The sequence below is a fragment of the Capricornis sumatraensis genome, chromosome 7 (genome assembly GCF_032405125.1).
Source record: "Capricornis sumatraensis isolate serow.1 chromosome 7, serow.2, whole genome shotgun sequence".
NCBI lineage: Eukaryota > Metazoa > Chordata > Mammalia > Artiodactyla > Bovidae > Capricornis > Capricornis sumatraensis.
In genome coordinates this window covers 80,378,237-80,401,049 of record NC_091075.1, presented here as the reverse complement: position 1 = coordinate 80,401,049, position 22,813 = coordinate 80,378,237, and the positions used below count along the sequence as shown (strand labels likewise).

The 22,813-nt window shown below is 34.5% G+C and overlaps 1 protein-coding gene across 18 annotated transcripts in view; it reads right to left on the bottom strand.

Moving 5' to 3' along the window:
* Positions 1-22,813, bottom strand: part of ADGRL3 (adhesion G protein-coupled receptor L3) — a 572,691-nt gene that overhangs the window by 94,178 nt on the left and 455,700 nt on the right. For 17 of the 18 annotated variants that reach the window (XM_068975496.1, XM_068975495.1, XM_068975497.1 and 14 more), the window contains 2 exons: positions 11,961-12,170; positions 6,480-6,700 (listed from right to left, as the gene is read on the bottom strand). In XM_068975496.1, coding sequence (XP_068831597.1) covers positions 6,480-6,700; positions 11,961-12,170 — 431 coding nt within the window. The remainder of the gene's footprint in view (positions 1-6,479; positions 6,701-11,960; positions 12,171-22,813) is intronic. The other variant, XM_068975510.1, reaches the window with a different exon arrangement.

The window sequence follows — 22,813 nt, the reverse complement described above, 5'->3', positions numbered from 1 at the left end:
TTTTAATAAAATTTATTTTGCAATTAAAACTATGTTGCTAATCATAGTTTGTATCCCAGTTGAATAATAGCACCAGTAATAATAATACTTCTATTTGAATAAATATTTATATATGCTAGATATTTTACACACACTCATTTGTTTCTGTTGTTGTCTAGCCACTAAGTCATGTTTGACTCTTTTGAGACCCCATGGATTGCAGCCTGCCGGGTTATTCTGTCCATGGGATTTCCCAGGGAAGAATACTGGAGTAGGTTTCCATTTCCTTCTCCAAGGGAACCTTTGACCCAGGGATCAAACTTGCATCTTCTGAATTGGCAGGCAAATTCTTTACCACTGAGTCACCAGGGAAGCCCACATGTACACATTGTTAAATATTTATACATATATATGCCCACACATACATACACATATGTATTTACTCATACACACACAATTTCAAATATTGCAGTAGTTTTGCAAGGTACTTATATAATAACCCTCATATTATGAATTAGAAAGTGAAACTGACTTGCTCACAGCCACATTACTCATAATTAGTTGTGCCTGAATTTGATTCTAGTCTACCTGACTCCAAAGTCCCTTAACCTAGTTTTTCTCAAAAAGAATAAATACACAAGATATAAAATAATAAAATCTAAGTTTTGTTGACAATTATAAATTCTAAATGATTAGATGAGAAATGTATATGTTGCCTATAAATCACAGATTGCCCAAGTAAAAATATTAGATCTTTGCAATTATAAAGTGATCTCTTGATAAGATATTATACTTCTTTGGTTCCAGTAAGAAGTTAAGTCCTAATCTGACATCAGTTACATTTTCTAAATAACAAGACAGTAGTCTTGATGTTCTATGATATAGCTAAATCTTTAAACAAACAAACAAAAAAATGCTGAACCTTAAATTCTTATATACTGCATACAGTGAGAATCTCATGCTCAATGCAGGTTCCTGGGTGATGAAATGATGATATAATAAGCGCTCAGTCTCTGTAATTCATACATAAAACATGCTCTTGGCTTTAACAACATAACATATAACATACCGAGCACTCCTCACCCACATATTGAATGATTAGCTTGATATGTCAATGATAAATACTTCTTCATTATCTATATTATTTCCCCCTGGCCAACTTAAAGTCAAACATGCCTGTTGACAACATATTCAATAAGGTAAATGCTTCATGTTGATGCAATATCACAAGTAGGAATATTTTACATATAATAATATGATTAGAGAAATATTTCAGATGAATATCTGTGAGTAGGATGAAGTGCTTAGACATTGTAAATGTATTGAATAAACCTATGCATATAACTTTCAGATTCTATCAAGCACAATGTTCCTTGGCCGGCTTCCTTCTTGAATGATAATATAATCCAGTATTTTAAAAATCAATAATCAGTTTTCTACTCAAATGATTATGTAGGTTAGAGAATGAAGCTGAAATAGAGAAACTGGAGGGGGGATTTTAACTAGCAGAGGAGAGACTATGCTTTTTAGAGCTGTTGTTAAGCTCACTAGGAAGACAAATCTAAGACTTAATAGATGATTTATAATAATTTTCAGATCATAAAATTGATTTCAATTATCTTTAAGAGCTCAGTTATGCTTCAAGAACTCAAGGATGTTCTGGTCCATTATAAATGTTCATGACCTAATCAACGTCTTTCAGAAACCTCTTACCAATTTTTGAACTTGCACTTTAATTCCTGGGCTATTCTCTGAGGTTTACTACTTCCCAGCATTCTTCCTTCTCCTCCTATTGGAACCTACTTCCTTCCAGCCTTTTTTCAATCTACCCATCACTTTAACCACTGCTTTTACTGCCCTAAACTTAGATTTCAAGGAAAGTGCTATAAAATATAAATGTATTTTTTTCCTTTGAATAAAAATTAACTGTTCAAACAGTTTACATTTGGGGAGGTAATACTGAGGTAAGTAAAGTTTACAGGAACTGATTAGTTTCAGGTCATAAAATCAAACTATTTATCACAGAATTTCCAAATCAGTTCTGTTTGAATTATTAAGTCAATGACAGACTTTTTATCTTTTGACAGAATCATACCCAATGGCTTCACTGAATATCTATATAAATAATAGTATGGATGCATGCCTGCATGCTAAGTCGCTTTAGTCATGTCTGACACTGTGTGATCCTATGGACTGTAGCCCTCCAGGCTTCTCTGTCCATGGATTCTCCAGGCAAGAATGATGGGACAGGTTGCCATGCCCTCCTCCAAGGGACCTTCCCAAACCAGGGATCAAACCGGTGACTCCTGCATCTCCTGCACTGCAGGTGGATTCTTTACTGCTGAGCCACTGGGAAAGCCCCAAATAATAGTATAAGAGAGACTAAAGGAAGATATAAAAGAAGAGAGAAATGGAAAAAATCCCATAGTGAGAACAATTTAGACCTGTGGTCTACTAGCTGAGGTTTTTTGTTTTTTTTTTTTTTTTTTTACAATTGTATTGAAATTTTAATTTGATTTTTTAAGTATCTTATAATTCTGACTAAATGTAATTCTAATTGTCTCAAGAATAATGTCAACATAGATTAAAAGATTTCATTAAACACTATCATGAAACAATGAGATTCTTTTATAAACTCTGCAAATTGATGGCAAACTAAGCAACTTCTCAAAATCAAATTATGTATGCTTTGTGTGTCAGTATGTGTTTTGTACATAATAATCAATTCAACAATCCTAATAACTTTCACAGAAAAACACATCATAATCCATCAGCCAGATGGAATATGATAGTTACCTCTATCTGTATCAAATAACATTTATTTAACTTACAAAAACAATTTTGTCTCCAATTTTATCTCCTACCATTGATATGATTCTGTACTTTTTAGAAATGTAAGCTATTATTATTAAAGGTTTCAGAAATAAAACCTCATTGCTACTATAATAAAATACATTAAGAACACTAAGGTGAGAAAAAAAGAAAGAGAAGCCTGTTATTTGGAATATTCTAATATATATTCAATGGTTTTATTCTAGATGTAATCAAGCAATCGAGGCTAACAAGTAAAAATGCATGATAATAAAATTCCAAAAATAAGTAAAATAGACTTCTAAGACAAAAATTTTACTGTATCAATTTTAAAGACTTACAAAAAAAATGTGTGACAATATGTCTTTGATTTCTGGCTAATTGCTGTTTATTATGACTGTGGACTTACATATTTGTACTAAAAACTTCAATGTAGCACATAAAGAGGTAACATTGGCAAAAAACCCCCAAATAAACACTTAAGTATGATGAGCAGGAAGAAGAAAATACCATTAGAAATAAAAGAAATAAGCAATAGTAACAGAAATCAGACAACAAAGACAAATTTAATAAGAAGCAATAAGATACATAATTCTATATACAGAAATTCTTCTAGTTGTATACAAATTCTTTGCTTATATATATTTTTAAACGATATCTTGATTAAACTTCCTACAAAAACATGGTCTGTTCATTTCAGCTTATCAAGTACATACAAATGACTGAATAACATTTCTTTTTCAACACGTGCTTCCTCAAAGAGCAAAACAGAACTCTATACACACTGGGCTGGATTAAGTCCCAAAGGGATAAGTCAACATTTTTTCCATGTATTTTGAAGGTCTCTCTCTGGACAACTTATTGAAAATATAAAATTGAGACACTAACTGCTCTGTGCCCACCTGTGATAGAGTTAGTACAATTTTCCCTATTCTTTTCTATACTTCTTTCATTTATCTATTATTTTATCTGTATCTGTTTTACTTCTCCTTGTTTTGGGAAAAATCATAATGGTGAAACTGAATTATCATTAAGGCTTGTTTCAAATCAGTGCCTGGGAAATAAATTAGCCTCTATTCTTACAAAGTAATAATGTCAGTAAATGAGAGCTTCCAGGTATGGTGCAGGAAATTAAAGTAATGATAGCCAAGGCTTTAACAAAGTCACAAGAGAATATATAGTATTGATTCTAAGAAAAGATAGATAACAAATAACTATGTCAGTTAATTTAATATATTAGAGTGGAAACATATTAATTAAAACATAAAATCCTATGATTTAAGGGCAGTGTCTGCTAATGGGTTTCTTTTATTTTTTTTATTTTTTATTTTTTTGGGGTTTCTTTTAGAAAGGATAAAAATATTCTAAAATTAGATAGTGGTGATGGATGCCTCACACTGAATATACTAAAAACAATGGAAGCATATTCTTTAAAAGAGTGAACTTTATGGCATGTAAATTATATCAATAAAAGATTTTAAGTTAAATTCTATCATCCATCTAATTTCCCTCTCCTAAAATATCTTTACAGCAAAATATAGACAATACTTTTTATCTAATCCTAACCTGGTCCATGATTGCCACCGAGATATACAAAATGACCTTAGATTTGACTATAATTCACAAGGTTTAAATTAAAAAATAATTACTACTAGCAATATTAGGCAAATGGTTTTATGTAGCTTGTCACTGTTCTCAATAAAAAATTCAACAGAAGTGATATAGTCTTTTAAATACACTGTTGGTGCTTCTACACCAAAGCATATTCTATTTTAACTATGCTCCTTGTAACTGTGGAGTCCTCTTGTCATTCCCTCCTGAATCTTCTCTTCTGGGAAATGAGCTGCTTTATTGCTAGCATATTCAGGCTGCTGACTGCTGGTGGAAAGTCATGAAATTTGGCTTATTAACTTCTGTATAAATTGATGTTATCTAACCTCATCTGAGCCTTTACTATTGCTTGGAAATCTTTTTATTAATATCTAATTGGCTCCTTAAAACATTTTCCATAGTGCTCATTTCAAAGCTTTTCAAATCTCCTGTCTTTTTAACATGACCTCACCTATCCATTCAGCAAAGATCAGCATCTCCTACTTGATGAAAAAATTCCTCCACTTCCAAATTTATCTTATCTGTTATTTTCTTCACACCTCAGAAGACAAGGGTCATCTGACTATTTCAAAATAAACCTGACTTATTTCATTACATGTATGCCACCATCTACTTCTATCATCACGGGCAAGGCAATTTACCTGGCTCCTGATTTTTTCATCTGTAAAATTAATGCCTTGGACTAGGTGAATTCTAAGGCCACTTTCAGTACTGAATCGAGGTTTTTCTCATCTTATGTCTAATCTATGCTTTTCTATCCTCCTAGGACCTTTCCTTTTCATTCAGCCTATATAGTGAAGTCAGTGAAGTCGCTCAGTCGTGTTCGACTCTTTGTGACCCCATGGACTGTAGCCTACTAGGCTTCTCCATCTATGGGATTCTCCAGGCAAGAATACTGGAGTGGGTTACCATTTCCTTCTCCAGGGGTCTTCCCAACCCAGGAATCGAACCCGGGTCTCCTGCATTGGAGGCAGACGCTTTAACCTCTGAGCCACCTACAAATGAGGCATAAGATACTTTCTTTCTATTAATTTCCTCTTTCCAACTTGATTCTTCACACCCTAGATGTTCTTGCAGCTTCACTTTTAAAAATTCTTCATCACTGCTATCATAAATTAATACTTGTACTATTTCTCAATTAAATGTTTTCAAGCTGTAGATAACACATGAAGACTCTACTGCCACTGACTTATCTCTTCACATCTTCCAATTTGGCTTCTGTTTCTAGCACTTTATCAAAATAGGACAAATGATTTTTCCTCCATGCTTACCCTACTTACATTATCTTGGACATAAAGCACCACCTTGAAACTTTTTCTCAACTTCTCCATAGTTCAGAGGCTTTATTTTTTCACCTCTTTTCTTTCCCTATTTTTATTTTGTTTCCTCAATCTATGTCTTAAATGTGAGTATTCATCAGAGATCTATCTTGGTCTTCTTTCTAAACTTTCTTCTATGAAAACTAATTAATTCTCAGGATCCCAGTTATTATAATGATGTGAATTACGGGAATATTTTTCACTAAATTTCTTTCTATAAGTATGCTTAACATCTCTACGGGTATGTCTCACCAATTTGAAGGTATGTTGAAAATAAAAGTCATCACTAGACCACAGTAGCTACCCAGGGAAAAAAGGGAAACCACAAGTTGCCCCTGATCCTATAAGTCTACCTTTCTATTAATGGTATAAGTTACTTTATAGTGACTAGATTTGATATGTCAGGAAGGAGACAAGGTTTCAATGTCAGAGACTACACTCTCCTCTGAGTACACACCTTTAACATAGCTAATTCTTGATTTGACAAAAGTCTCAATGCTCTGAAAGATATTAAAAGTATTGTCCCTTTACAATTACTCAAGTTTGTGATGTAGATGTGGAATCTCAGAATATTACCTCTTTTTTATACATCATAACAAAAGTACAACCCATGAATTGAATTATCCTCATTTGCTTCTATAGTTCTGTCATTTATTGCTGTAAGGTGATATAAAGATCTTAGTTTCTGAGAAAATTAAAAGTTTCCATTTCAACTAGACTTAAAAAGAAGGGGGAAAAGGATAGAAAATATAAACTCACACTTTGTCAGTTCCATAACTCCTATAGTCTACAGCAGCTGACACAGCCACAATCAGGGCAGGCATCCCATAGCCGACCAGGTAGAAGTATTTCCTTCGTGAATGTTCACTCTCAAAAACCTCCACCAGCATGATATAGAGCTGCACTCCCTCCAGGAACATCCAGGTGAAGGCAGCCAAGAAGAAGAAGTGTAACAAGGCAGCAAAAACTGCACAGGCAATCTAGGGAAAGGAATATATGAGTCAGTCAGATAACTATCAAATGAAGTTCCAATTGCCATAAAGTTAAAATAAATATTTATCAAGACTACAGTAATAAAATAGGTCTGCAAAAGAATTGAGATAAGATTCTTAAAATTCATATACTTAATTCATATATTAAAACGTAATCAAATATAACCTATATTAAAAACTCATCAGTTCAGTTCAGTTCAGTCGCTCAGTCGTGTCTGACTCTTTGAGACTCCATGGACTGCAGCACACCAGGCCTCCCTGTCCATGGCCAACTCCTGGAGTTTACTCAGACTCATGGCCATTGAGTCGGTGATACCATCTAACCATCTCATCCTCTGTCATCCCCTTCTCCTCTTGCGTTCAATCTTTCCCAGCATCAGGGTCTTTTCAAATGAGCCAGTTTTTCGCATCAGGTGGCCAAAGTAATTGAGTTTCAGCTTCAGCATCAGTCTTTCCAATGAATATACAGGATTGATTTCCTTTAGGATGGACTGGCTGGATCTCCCTGAAGTCCAAGGGACTCTCAAGAGTCCTCTCCAACATCACAGTTCAAAAGCATCAATTCTTTGGCGTTCAGCCTTCTTTATAGTCCAACTCTCACGTCCATACATGACTACTGGAAAAACCATAGCTTTGACTAGACAGACTTTTGTTGGCAAAGTAATGTCTCTGCTTTTTAATATGCTGCCTAGGTTGGTCACAACTTTCTTCCAAGGAGCAATCATCTTTTAATTTCATAGCTGCAGTCACCATCTGCAGTGATTTTGGAGCCCCCCAAAATAAAGTCTGTCACTGTTTCCACTGTTTCTTCATCTATTGCCATATTTAACATTTTGTTAATAATATATATGGATGAAAGCAGAGCATTATAATAAGAAAAAAGTATAACATGTAAGAAAAGGTTCTAAGAAGATCCTATTGATAATTATACTGGAGATTAGTCTAAAGGTTTTAAAATAGATCTCACAAATTTTTTTCTTGGTCCTGTATAAATAATCCTGTATTTATTAACATACTAAATTCTTCAATGTAAATGAAGGAGAAACACTAAAACCAAGGAGAAAAATAGCTCAAAATAAAAACATAATAATTAAAATAGTTTATGAGATTATTACTTACTATTAATTGTTTATTTTTTCCTTGACTTGTTTCAGAAAGGATTTAAGCTGAATTGCGAAGTTTGTACTGCGAAGATGTAAAAGTGGATCTGGTAAAAATAAACTGTTCTATAAGTGCTTTCATTTTCTTATTTTTTTGTGTTATTTTGCTAAATACTGGTCTACACAAGCTTGGCAAAAAAGGCAGCTGGCCCTTACTCTGTCATATTTTCTAAGGTACCACAAGTTTCAGCTGGCCATATATTAATTTTCTTATGTCTGTTCCTGAAATTCTCACTCTTCTGGAGGGGAAGTCTTTATTTTTATGAGTCCTAAAGGACAGAAATGGTATGGACCTAACAGAAGCAGAAGATATTAAGAAGAGGTGGCAAGAATACACTGAAGAATGATACAAAAAAGATCTTCGTGACCCACATAATCACAATGGTGTGATCACTCAACTAGAGCCAGGCATCCTGGAATGTGAAGTCAAGTGGGCCTTAGAAAGCATCACTAAGAACAAAGCTAGTGGAGGTGATGGCATTCCAGTTGAGCTATTTCAAATCCTGAAAGATGATGCTGTGAAAGTGCTGCACTCAATATGCCAGCAAATTTGGAAAACTCAGCAGTGGCCACAGGACTGGAAAATGTCAGTTTTCATTCCAATCCCAAAGAAAGGCAATGCCAAAGAATGCTCAAACTACCACACAATTGCACTCATCTCACATGCTAGTAAAGTAATGCTCAAAATTCTCCAAGCCAGGCTTCAACAATATGTGAACCGTGAACTTCCTGATGTTCAAGCTGGTTTTAGAAAAGGCAGAGGAACCAGAGATCAAATTGCCAACATCCACTGGACCATCAAAAAAGCAAGAGAGTTCCAGAAAAACATCTATTTCTGCTTTATTGACTAGGCCAAAGCCTTTGACTGTGTGGATCACAAGAAACTGTGGAAAATTCTGAAAGAGATGGGAATACCAGACTACCTAACCTGTCTCTTGAGAAATCTGTATGCAGGTCAGGAAACAACAGTTAGAACTGGACATGGAACAACAGACTGTTTCCAAATAGGAAAAGGAGTACATCAAGACTGTATATTGTCCCCCTGCTTATTTAACTTCTATGCAGAGTACATCATGAGAAACGCTGGACTGGAGGAAGCACAAGCAGGAATCAAGATTGCTGGGAGAAATATCAATAACCTCAGATATGCAGATGACACCACCCTTATGGCAAAAGTGAAGAAGAACTAAAAAGCCTCTTGATGAAAGTGAGAGGAGAGTGAAAAAGTTGGCTTAAAGCTCAACTTTCAGAAAATGAAGATCATGGCATCTGGTCCCATCACTTCATGGGAAATAGATGGGGAAACAGTGGAAACAGTTGCAGACTTTATTTTTCTGGGCTCCAAAATCACTGCAGATGGTGACTGCAGCCATGAAATTAAAAGACACTTACTCCTTGGAAGAAAAGTTATGACCAACTTAGGTAGCATATTCAAAAGCAGAGACATTGCTTTGCCAACTAAGGTCCGTCTAGTCAAGGCTATGGTTTTTCCTGTGGTCATGTATGGATGTGAGAGTTGGACTGTATAGAAGGCTGAGTGCCCAAGAATTGATGCTTTTGAACTGTGGTGTTGGAGAAGACTCTTGAGGGTCCCTTGGACTGCAAAGAGATCCAACCAGTCCATTCTGAAGGAGATCAGCCCTGGGATTTCTTTGGAAGGACTGATGCTAAAGCTGAAACTCCAGTACTTTGGCCACCTCATGCGAAGAGTTGACTCATTGGAAAAGAGTCTGATGCTGGGAGGGATTGGGGGCAGGAGGCAAAGGGGACGACAGAGGATGAGATGGCTGGATGGCATCACTGACTCGATGGATGTGAGTCTGAGTGAACTCCGGGAGTAGGTGATGGTCAGGGAGGCCTGGCATGCTGCGATTCATGGGGTCACAAATAGTCGGACACAACTGAGCGACTGAACTGAACTGAACTGACTGAAGTAAAATCTGTGGTTCCTATAAAAAAAAGGGCAGTAAATTCATACAAATGATCTGATTAGTATGGATTCAATGATGAGTATGATCCTTGAGAAATGAGGCAAAAAGCAGGTCTATATCCTTGGGTTAGAGAGATGATGATGAAGGGGTGATAAAGAAGTCAGGCACCAAAGGAGCTAGAGAGAGAATAGGGAAGTGAAAGTCACTCACTTGTGTCTGACACTTTGCAACCCCATGGACTTTAGAAGCCCACCAGGCTCTTCTGTCCATGGGATTTTCCAGGCAAGAATACTGGAGTGGGTTGCCATTCCCTTCTCCAGGTGATCTTCCCAACCCAGGAATTGAGCCCATATCCCCAGCATTGCTGGCAGATTCCTTAATGTCTAAGCCACCAGGGAGGCCTACAGAGAGAGAAAGCAAAGCCTAACTGTCATATAAGATGCAGGAAGAGGACACATATACAGCAACAAGAGTAAAGACAGTTGGGCTGAACTGCACCTATCCAAGTTTCATATCAATCATTGTCCTCATACTATTGTCAGAAATTAGTTTTGTGCAGTCTGCAAAATTTGGAGAAGTTTATCATACCATATGTATCATCAGGAAGCAAAAATAAGAATGTTTCTAAAGGAAAGGAAAAATCAAAGAGCAGTTGAATTGCAGGTTAAAAAGAGAATGAAATGATTTCTTCTTGGGAAATATCACAGTTTCTTGATTTTTACAGTTAGGGCTTCAACTATTAACTTTTGTTATCAGAGAGTAGTTTTGGAGAAAAAGATGTACACTTTGATTGCTTATTCATCTATATGCATTTCTGAGAAAAATTGTCACATTTGTATACGATAACCAATTAAAAGTATAATCACTGTAATTGCACCCTTTAATTAATCATGAATGTGTAATCACAAACATGAATTCAACTGCTTTTTCATTGTAAAGACTATACATATGGACTCATACCAGAGAACAGCATTAAGCGAATGAATTATTTATTATGCCTAAAAGACTCCTAAAAAATGAGTTTTCATTTGTAGTTTTAGTCATGAGAACAAATGTGCTATTTTCATGAATCTCAAGGACATAGAAAGGGCCTCACAAAAGTTACAAGTGGGCATAAAATTTGTTTAATATATTAGATATTATCTGTTGATCATATTTTCAGTTTGGTTTTTATCAAGAACAGTTGGCTGGTACTATTCCTTGTTATCCTCTTTTATTTCTTTACCTCCCTTCCTTCCTCCTTTCTTCTCTCCCTTCTTCCCTTCCTTTCTTGATATGGCTAAATGTCATTAGTAATAAAGTATGATGTTAGCATTTAAAATGTAAACAGAACTTGAAAAAATAAAAGTGTAAAACAAAATATGGGACAAGTATATAAATTATAAAAAAAATGTACAGTTTGAACTATTTTCCAAAATAAGTCAATGAGAAAAGTCATGTTAACATCCTGTATCATGCATCGAACCTGGACTGGCGATTCATTTCACATATGATATTATACATGTTTCAATACCATTCTCCCAAATCATCCCACACTCGCCCCCTCCCACAGAGTCCAAAAGACTGTTCGATACATCTGTGTCTCTTTTGCTGGGATGACCCAGAGGGATGGTTGGGGAGGAAGGTGGGAGGGGGGTTCAGGATGGGGAACATGCGTACACCTGTGGCAGATTCATGTTGATGTATGGCAAAACCAATACAATATTGTAAAGTAATTATCCTCCAATTGAAATAAATAACTTGTATTAAAAAAGTCATGTTAGACATGCAATTTTCAACATAATTTCCATTGTCTTTAAAAAGTTTATTATGAAAGAACAACAAATACATGTTAGAAAAGGTACTCCTCCATTCCCTAAATGACTTAACTCTCCTCAATATTCAGCTCTGTGATTAAAAAATAAAGACTAATAAAGAAACATGGTTCGTTAGAAAGGCAAATTTATGAACAGAATTTCTCAAGAAATGTACATTCATAAATCCATATATTCACTACTTCTTTATGACAATTGACATGAAAAAGGGAAAACTGAATAAGATATGAAAATTCGTAACTAAGACAACTGGAAGAGAGGACACTTTCAAACAAGAATATTTTGAGTATTGGAAAGCTACAAGTGGAGAAATTGTTTTCTGATAACAACATAAGTTGCTTACTGGTTGATCTGTTCTGTTGATCCCAATCAAGAAGAGCAGTTCTGCTACAAAAAGGCTGATGCAGAGGTTCTTATGGATGGTGTTACGGTCACTCTGGAGCCCACGGAAAAAGCAAAATGTGAAGATGCAAATCAGGAGGCACACAAGGGACAGCAAAATTCCAACCCAGGTGATCACATCCAGAAGAAGGTCATGGACAGCATCACTATGCTGGAAACATGACAGAAAATACATAAGTTCCAATCATACATACCCAATTACAAAGTTTTATAAGGGCCTGGATTCATGAAACATGATTTTTAAAATGTATTAAAAATCCTCCACACAAACAATGAGTAAGATGACTTATTTATTTTTTCCAAGTCCACAGGCAAAGCATTTTATCTTTACTCTGAGGTGTAAATCAGTTTGTCAGTAGTGTTCACACCTTACTTAGATATGTTCATTTTCAGCATATAAATAGCTGAAGCAAAACAACTTAGTTCTGGCCGAAGATTTCAAGGTAAAGCTTTTCATTTTTCTACACCATGTTGCTTTTTTACAACTTGTTTTTAAACAATTCTTGTTAGGGAATATTTTCTTTAAAAATTGTTATACATTTAGGGAAGTGGTATCTTGACTGAAATGTTCTCTGAATTATTGTTGCTTTTTAAATAAAAATTATAACTTATCTGTTCTATAAATTCTTTATCAGAATTTCCAAGGTTGAGTTCATAAAAGTATGTGATTTTATAAAGATCCCCAGTTAATTCTGAAGGACAGTCACATATGTATACCATTTATTTAGTAGAAGATCTAAAAGAAAAAGGATAGTCATTGGATTTATATTCATACTGAAGGGCTTAAAGAGATCAAGAATTGTGATCCCTAAAAGGTTTTACATGAATAGAACCTGTTACATACAGATGGAAAGTAAGCATTCAAAATTACTATACTATATAAGAAGCCCAAAACAGATAGTAGAATTATGAAAAAGAAATATGCTCATGAGACCTTCCACACTGAAACTGCATTTTGTGGCTCTGTTATAGACCTGTGAGTTTCATACCTGACACGTTTCTTGGTTTTTCCACAATCTCATTTGTGTCTTTGTTCTAAGATTTAAAACTCTTTCTACTCTATGATAGTTTACCTCCATCCAAAACCACTTCTGTGAAGCTTTACAATTTATAGTAACACAACACATTGAGAAGGCAATGGCACTCCACTCCAGTACTCTTGCCTGGAATATCCCATGGATGGAGGAGCCTGGTGGGCTGCAATCCATGGGGTCGCTAAGAGTCGGGCACGACTGAGCAACTTCACTTTCACTTTTCATTTTCATGCATTGGAGAAGGAAATGGCAACCCACTCCAGTATTCTTGGCCTGGAGAATCCCAGGGACGGGGAGCCTGATGGGCTGCCATCTATGGGGTTGCACAGAGTCAGACACAACTGAAGTGACTTAGCAGTAGCAACACATTGATATGCCAACATGTTGGAGCAGACTTGAGAAATTTTCTGACTGTCAATTCCTTTTTTCTTTCTAGGTTTCTTGAAAAGTCCTAAAGAGCTAACTTCCATCAAAAGGGGAATAAATAAATATTGGCTGATACTTAGGAAATGATATTCAAAAGAGGAGTAGAAAATTAGTGTTCTAGAGGTACAGTCCCAAACATGAATACTTCTCAAAAATCTAATATTAGACTTTAAAAAATGCAAGTAGAAAAAGTACCTATACAGTATGATTCCATTTATGTAAAATTTTAAAAGACACAATTCAATTACACTGATTTTTATGTGTCTATGCATAAGTAGAAAAAAGAATAACATGTGCATAGGAAATTTTTTAGCAGAGAACAAAGAGATGTGTTTCTAATTGACATCTTCTCAACTGTAGAGATCATACACATTGATTTTTGTTTTAGGATGGAGTTACTATTTACATTTCATTGACTCCCACATTGTTAGCTCACCTTAGAAATATATACATACACAGTTTTTTAAAAAATTTTTATTTTATCCAGACTTTGTCCTTTTATGTTTTATGGAAACTTCATACAAAGATTATTCTGAATGTGGAAATTCTCCTTACAAGTGAGCCACCATGCTGCAACCTGAATCACAGCACTTCACATGCCGCCAGATACAACTTCACAGTTGTTATCTGATAAAGAACTCTGCTAGGACACTGTCAATGAAACAGTTTTGATATATTCCTGCATAACTCTAGATGTATTTCTCAGAAGGAGCTCAAATCATGAAAGAAAAACCACATGAAATTTTGCTTTAACTGCTTTTTTCTCCAGGGGACACAGACTAGTGTTGGTCTCTGACAGCTTAAATTACTGTTACTATTGGAGAGTGGTTAGTGCTACTGGTTCCCTGAACAGAGGGCTATTTGCTCTCTTCTTTGACTTAAAGGAAAGACGCTGTAATTGAACATCAAGCACCAATGTTCAGCACAGCAGTCTTTCATAAATGGCAGATATAATACATTCTCAAATGTATCCTAAAGACCTATAAAACTAAGAAAAAGAAAAAAAGAAACCAAATAACTTCTGCCTTTCCTGGGTAGTTGCATTATTAGAAACATATATATACTATACTCAGTGCCTTCACAGGTCTTAACCTCATGCAGAGTTATTAAGAGTACCAAATGTCAAAACAACAGTACAAAAAGTACAAAATACTCAAATGAAGAACAAAAATGTCTAGCAAATAATTAATAATCATCTTTCAGGTAATACTGTTTAGCTCAGAAAACATAAACATCAACAACCTTATATATACCATACTGTGATTGAATGCAACTCACCACTTGAATTTTATCAGTAAGATGAAAGAGAAAGAATGATGGGCATTAAATGTGAACAAGATCTATGAGTTTAGCATTCTTTATATCTGTCATATCAGAAATTTCAGGAGACCAAGCCATGATAAAAACCAACCGTTCTTCAAGAGGATGGTCAATTGACTAAAACTCCAAATAGGAGTATAGCTTTAACAGTGCTATAGCAGATCAAGTATTCTTATTTCCAAGGTTTGATGTTTGTGAACACTATATAATTCAAATCACCTTTGACATAAACTACATATCATTATGTGACTTGAGATCTTTTTAAGCATATATCTTATTGTTATATTCCAGTACTCAGTACTGGACATGACACATAAAAAATGCTTAATATTTGTTTTTGAATGGTTATAACCCTGCACCATTTAGACCAAATGTCCTAGGAGCTGGACCCTCTTACATCAGTACAGCTTTAGCTTCCATTTAATCTCCATTGGAATTTAAAAAGGATCAATATCAAACATTATGTTAAAAACTGAGTCCTTTATCCTGTTTCTCCCTCCACTCTCACTCCCAGATCTACATTTCCCTCTGTTTTGTTCATTTAAGTAAATAGCAACACTTCATTCTTTGAAGTTTTCTGGCCAAAAACTTAAGAATCATATTGATTCCTTTTACACACACACACACACACACACACACACACACACATACAAATTACTCTTAATCCATCAAGAAATCTCATAGATCCTGTCTTCTCTGACAGCTGCCAGTCATCTCAATTGTACCACACTGGTTAGAACCACCTGATTTTTTTTAACAGCCTCCTAAATGAATTCCCTACTTTGACCTTCATCTCTATTGCCCTTTCCTCTCTATTCAACAAGATGGAGACATTGGATGCTTCCATCAGTGAGTCAGGTAATAAGACTCATTGATGGAAGTATCCAATGTCTCCCATTTCAATAAAAGTAAAAACCAAAGTATTTACAAAGATCTACAAGGTCCCAGAAATCTGTGCTTCTGTGGAAGCATTTTCTATTCTCCCCTTCGTTCAGTTTACTCAACCCCAGTTGGCCTCCTTTGGCCCATGAACATGTCCAGCACATTCCAACCTCACAAACTTTGTACTTGATGTGTTCTTGGTCTGGAATGCTCTTCCAAAAGATAGCTGTGTGATTTGATCCACTACCTTCCTTCACTACTTCATTCAAATGTCACCTTCTCACAGAGCTTTTTTTGAATCATCCCATCTAAAATTGCAAATATCATTTACCCAACTGACTCTATTACTTTTCCTGCATTATTTTTCCCCTTAACATTTACCTATATTAGATACTTTATTAGTATTTGTTTATCATCTGTGGCCTCTACTAGAAATTGCACTCCAAGAGAATAAGTTGTTTTATCTTCTGATCCCCAGTGTATCCTCAGGTCCTATAAAGTTGCATCCTAGAATAGACGTACAATTAATATATGAACTGAATAAATGAATCTCTCTGTAATTATTCCTCTCTTCTGAAATGGCCTTAGATTATAAACTAAAAGTTGTATCATGCTCCCCAATCTTTGGGACTTTTTTGGCCACATCACATGGCATGCAACATGCAGGAATGTGGGATCTTAGTTCCCTGACCAAGGACTGAATCCCTGCCCCTGCAGTGGAAGCAGAGTCTTAACCATGGGACCAGCAGGGAACACCCACTTTGGTTCATAAATCACCTGCTCTAAAATCTTGAGTAAGATATTAAAAAAAAATAGAGCTGGAGAATGAGGAGGCTGTGAAACCACAATATCTTAAAATATGTGGATATATCAAGGTGTCAATATGACAAGGAAGGCAAAACTCTGCATGGAAATAAGAGGACTACAGAGTAAATCTGAGAGTCAAAAGATGCGGATTTAACCTTGTCACTCTAATTTTGCAATTGTTATCTTGAAGAACTACCTACCCTTTACAGTATCAAAACCTCATACATATAGAGATAAAATAACAGAGGATTCAGGTTATTGTGTGGTAAGTAAGATAATATATGTGAAAGTAAGGAAGTCAATATTTCTTTCTTCTTGGTTAATCTAAAAATATTCTTAAATTTTTTCATGCTTGAGAGCAACCTTCATTTAAAAGTCAAAAGTCTACACGAATAATACAGGGTAGAACAGAAAAATAATAACTGTAGCAAAAACAAATGTTAATGTTATTTTGCCTAAGGATATCAAACATTATTGCAACCAACTAATGAATTACCTAATTTCTTCTTATAACATTATCAGTTTACTTTAATCATTAATAATATTTGCATTATTATAAATTAAGAGCAAAATATGTCCATAGCATATGAGGAGAGAGATTTTAACTTTAGAATCTGAATTCAACCTTTATTGCTATATGTTTGTTCTAAGTTGCTTCAGTCATGTCCAACTCTTTGTGACCCTATGGACTGTAGCCTGTCAGGCTCCTCAGTTCATGGGATTCTCTAGGCAAGAATACTGGAGTCGGTTGCCATACCCTTCTCCAAGGGATCTTCCCAGGTCAGGGATTGAACCTTAAGTCTCCTGCATTGGCAGATGGGTTCTTTACCACTAAGACCACTTGGGAGGCCCTTCATTACTATACAATTCTGTTTATGATATTTAAATAACAAAGCCCAAAGGTACTTAATTTCACCTCTATACATATTTTTTCCAGATTACCATAAACTGCTTATGTACCAGTGTACCGTAAACTGTTACTATAAAACATTTGGAAAATTTACAAAAAATAAAAATAAACAAAAAAAATAAAAAAACTTCAAGGCAATTAACCTCTTAAAGATGATGGAAAACTATGCAGAATCATTATAAGCAGAATGATTCATCAGAATATACTTCCAAGAAATTCATTGACTCTTCCATTTTAGAAAGAAAATTTTATGAAAATAACACTTGCTTTTCCAGCTTTTTATGAAGTTTATATTCACATATGAAATGCAGATATTTTGTAAAGGCTACAGAAAGTTTCTGATTTCCCTTTTATCTTCATCTCAGTGAATCTGCTTTGTGCTATCACTGTTGGGTTACTGAGTAATTCAAATACCACAAAAGAAATAAGTACTTCAACAAAGGAAAAAGATGGCTCAAGCAATGATGCTTTGTGAAACTCACTCTGTCAATATAAAACTCTTAAATAAACCAATAGGTATATTTAATGAAACAAAGCCCAAATTCATGGAATAGGGAAATGTGGCTTTTGCCTCAGAATATAAAAATAACTCAGACCCTTATGTAAATTTTGATATTTCCAACTTTATTTTCCAAAAAGTAAGTCAGCAAATAAGATGGAGAAATAGATTTTGAAATGCTTTTCATTTTAACTTCATAAGTGTTTCCAGATGGGACACAAACTGTATGAATTAATTCTGAACCCCTCTGTATGTTTTCTCTTTTATATATTTTTAGAAAGCTGAATTTTCCAGACACTGCTTAAACAATTACCCTCTAATAATTATTATTTGTTGGTCAGTAATTTTCAAGAATCTGTTTTACCTTCTGTATTAAAATGTATTATTTTAATGTTGAGTCAGATTTGCTAAGATGTAATAATATGGTTTTTAAATTGCCTCTCAAACATATCTTGTTCTGAAGTACTTGTAATATAGCTAAAATGAGTTTGATTTTTTTATTCTTTGCCATTGTAGGAGCACTAGAATTGTTATTAATGTATCATATCAGCATAAGGCATTGTTCTGACTCAAGAATTTTACTGAAGCCAGTGTGGTTATGAAAGTCCTATTTTCTGATAAATGTGGTAAGAATTCTGTGAAATAAGTTTCTTGCATTGCTGTAACAGATCATCAAACACAAAGGTCACCCCACAAATACTTGGCAAAATAAAGGGCTCAATGGTTTGAGGAAATAAGGATTTTCTTTGTGGAATAAGGTGAAGGTCAAAGTTGAGTAATAGTAAAAAGACTGATTAGGCTGGATTTCTTATTATTTTATGTAAATTAACCAAAATAACACAGCAGTAATTTCCAAATTTATATCAAATTGAAAAAAAAATCAATCAAATATTTTCAGGCTTTAATTGCCGAGACAAACACTGGCAAATAAGAGCACACAAAAACATACATATCCAACCGTCTTCAGAGTTCAACACAACTTATTCAGAATACCTCTTTGGTTTTAGAAGCACAACATTGTATGCCTAACTTATGTAAGATTTCCTTGATTTGAATTATTATTATTTTTTAAATTTCATCACATTTGGTGAGCCAGATTCACAACTACATTAATGAAGGAAACAGAAAAAAAAAAAATAGTAGGAAATGTGGAAGGTAAGTATCATACAGTAGCTGAGAATTAAATGGGGATATAGGTTTTTAAAAAGTATAGTTGATTAAAAAAAACTGGCCAATTAGAATATTTTTAAGTAAATGATGCAATCAAGCAATATATAAGAAAAAGATTTTAGAGAAGTGGGGTGAGGGTAAGAAATGAAGTGAGGTAGAGAGAAAATTTCATCTTTAACATTTCTGACAGTGATGATAATGATGGTGATAACTAATGATGACGATAATGATAGCTGACACACAACTTTCAAAATACCAGATTCTTCTAGAAGTGCTAATTTATTTTACTAGGGTAGTCACTTAGTCCTATAAAACAATATGACATTATATTATTATTACTTCCAATTTACAGATGAATAAACTGGAGCACAGGGAATTAATTTACCCAAAATTATTCAACTAGTAATGTGGCAGATACAGCATCAATGGCAGAGTGACTACCTATCCAGGTTTGCTCAGAAATGTCCTAGTTTTAGCAATCAAATTTGGTATCCTGGGAAAATGTTCTCCAAGACAATGAAACTATTCCAGAGATCAGAGACAGGCTCAGTTTGAAAGAAAAATATAAAATCCATACAACTGTTTAGAAAACAGAGGCTGAAGGCAACACTATTTTTTAGTATCAGATGTCTGTGGTATTGAATATTCACTTTCCTTAGTGACTTCTGCTGTTCTTCCTCCGACTGTTAATGTTGGAAACCCTGATTTGCAGTTCCTAGTATAGAGTCAAACATGATTGCATCATTCTGACTGATGAAACCTAAGTATGCCACTTTAGCGTCTTGTGATCCTCAATTCCTCTTTGACTTAAATGTTTGGATTAATTGTTGTACTTCGTATCAAGACTGCTAGATTAATTTTTAACATTGTTAGTACTGGGACAATGTTTCTAAGAGTTCACTGATGAAACTGAGAACAGCTATAATATAATGACAATACCGAAAAAGAATGCTAAACAACTATGCTATATTAAAAATACATGAAATTAGATTATAGAGGTAACAAAAACAAAGCATACGGCACAAAATGCTGAATTTAATTTGTGACCAGGCGTAAGTGTGAATGTATGTATAGAGGCTGAATCTCACAAACCTAAAATGAGACAAGAATGTTTTTGTAAGATAAAAAGCTTTTTTTTTTTTTTCCATCTCCCCTCAAATGGTACCAATGGTCAGTTGAAATTAACGATGGGATAAGCTTGAGTATTCCAAAAGAGTAAACATGCATTAATGCTTTGTTTCCTTGATTTGTCTGTACACCTGACTAAAGGTGCATTTTTCCTGATGTACTGTTCCAGATTCAGAGGTTGCAAATGAAATGTCCTATGGGTAGACAAAAGGGGAAATTTTGATAACCAATGTTTTGCTTCCTTATAGTGTAGAGCTGATTCTGTCCAATCTTACTAATGACAAAAAAGTGATGTGTTTAATCTCAGAAACAAAATAATGTGTCCCCTAGGTCTTATATATTTCAATTTGAAAAATGAAGTTTCGTTTGTCTTCTTACTTTCCATGAAGATTTTGATTAAACTTCAGAAGACACAAAAGACTGTTAATATCTTGTTCAGACATAAAATAGACTTTGCTTATCTATCTGCATACTGGATAGACATTGCAAATGTAAATTCTGGAAAATGTCATTCAGCCTATAAACTCTTTACAAAAGAAAATGAACAGCTCTTACCCACTTAATGTCCTGTACACCTTGTAGAAAAGGCTTCTAAAAAGGGATGTGATTTGCTTACTTGTGATAATGAGGATTCATAATGAAATTACTTGGTCACTTTTCAGTTTCCTCAAAGTGTGTAGAAGTACTTAATGAGCCTTTTCACTTTCTAAAAATGGAAGGAAACAGTCTCCTTGAGACATGTGCCTTCAGGATGACTATTACTGGGGCCATCCATAGACAAGATGCTATAATACTGACTTTCATAAAATCCTATTTTCAAAGTATGGAGCAAGAAAAATGTCTTTCTCTAAATTTTATATATATGACAGATGACAATGGAGAAAAATATTACAATATGACACATTTATATGTTTTTCCAAAACTGTTTGATGAGCGGCTATGAGGAATCTGGTAAAAGATACTCTATCTTATTCTACCCAAGTTGTGTGAACTTCTGTGTAGGTTAGAAAAAAAAAATTACAGAGAAAAACATTGCTTATTTTGGGATTTAAGAATGTTTACAAAAAAAACCTCACCAGAAAAGAGCAGTTATGTTAAATAGGACTTTATGATTTCTATATTAAAACTAAAACTTTATTGGATTCCAATTTTTATTTCATAATTTCACAACTATTTATTAAAGTGCTTTAAAGCCATTATCTCTGATAGTGTTTTATCTTATGCTGACATTCGAGGTGCTTGAAAATGGTTCTAAATCATGAATATTTTGGACATGGAAAGACTATATGATGAATTCAGAGATGCAAAGGAATAAATTAAAAAACAGCTGGTTTACCAAAACAAGCCTGAACATATAAAGTGAATGGGAATTTTTGGATAGCTGGGAACTAATACCCACAAGTCTAAAAACCTACTAAGCAAAGTGATTAAGTAAAGTCCTAAGGATTCTTTGCTGAAAAGTTTTGTTGAGCAGATATTTATTTTGATGCCATCATATTGTATTGACATTAAGAATCAATGTAATCTGGTTTCATAAGATGAAAACTACAGGCTAGAGTGAATTTTACTATACACTATATTCAGTTTTAACACTATCAAAAAAAGGATAAAGACTACAAATAGAAAAAAAAACATGTCATAGTTATTTTTATTAAACATATATCATATCTGTTTATTTTGTTGTACTAACTTATTTAATTCTCACATTTATAAAATGTGTAATAATATAGCTTAAAAATTTTAATATACAGTAAAGATTTTTGCTGTATCAGAGGACAGAAAGAAGCATTTAAAAATATAATTATAGGTTTTCACAATATTAGCACTACTACTAATTAGTATTAAATACTAACTGTAATTTTTAAGTAGTAACTGTAACTTTTAGGTAGTAATGAACCTTGAACTCTCTGATGTTCAAGCTGGTTTCAGAAAAGGCAGAGGAACCAGAGATCAAATTGCCAACATCTGCTGGATCATGGAAAAAGCAAGAGAGTTCCAGAAAAACATCTATTTCTGCTTTATTGACTATGCCAAAGCCTTTGAGTGTGTGGATCACAATAAACTCTGGAAAATTCTGAAAGAGATGGGAATACCAGACCACCTGACCTGCCTCTTGAGAAATCTGTATGCAGGTCAGGAAGCAGCAGTTAGAACTGGATACGAAACAACAGACTGGTTCCAAACAGGAAAAGGAGTACGTCAAGGCTGTATATTGTCACCCTGCTTATTTAACTTATATGCAGAGTACATCATGAGAAACGCTGGACTGGAAGAAACACAAGCTGGAATGAAGATTGCTGGGAGAAATATCCATAACCTCAGATAGGCAGATGACACGACCCTTATGGCAGAAATTGAAGAGGAGCTAAAAAGCCTCTTGATGAGTGAAAGAGGAGAGTGAAAAAGTTGGCTTAAAGCTCAACATTCAGAAAACGAAGAGCATGGCATCTGGTCCCATCACTTCATGGGAAATAGATGGGAAAACAGTAGAAACAGTGTCAGAATTTATTTTTTAGGGCTCCAAAATCAATGCAGATGGTGACTGCAGCCATGAAATTAAAAGACGCTTAATCCTTGGAAGAAAAGTTATGACCAACCTAGATAGTATATTCAAAAGC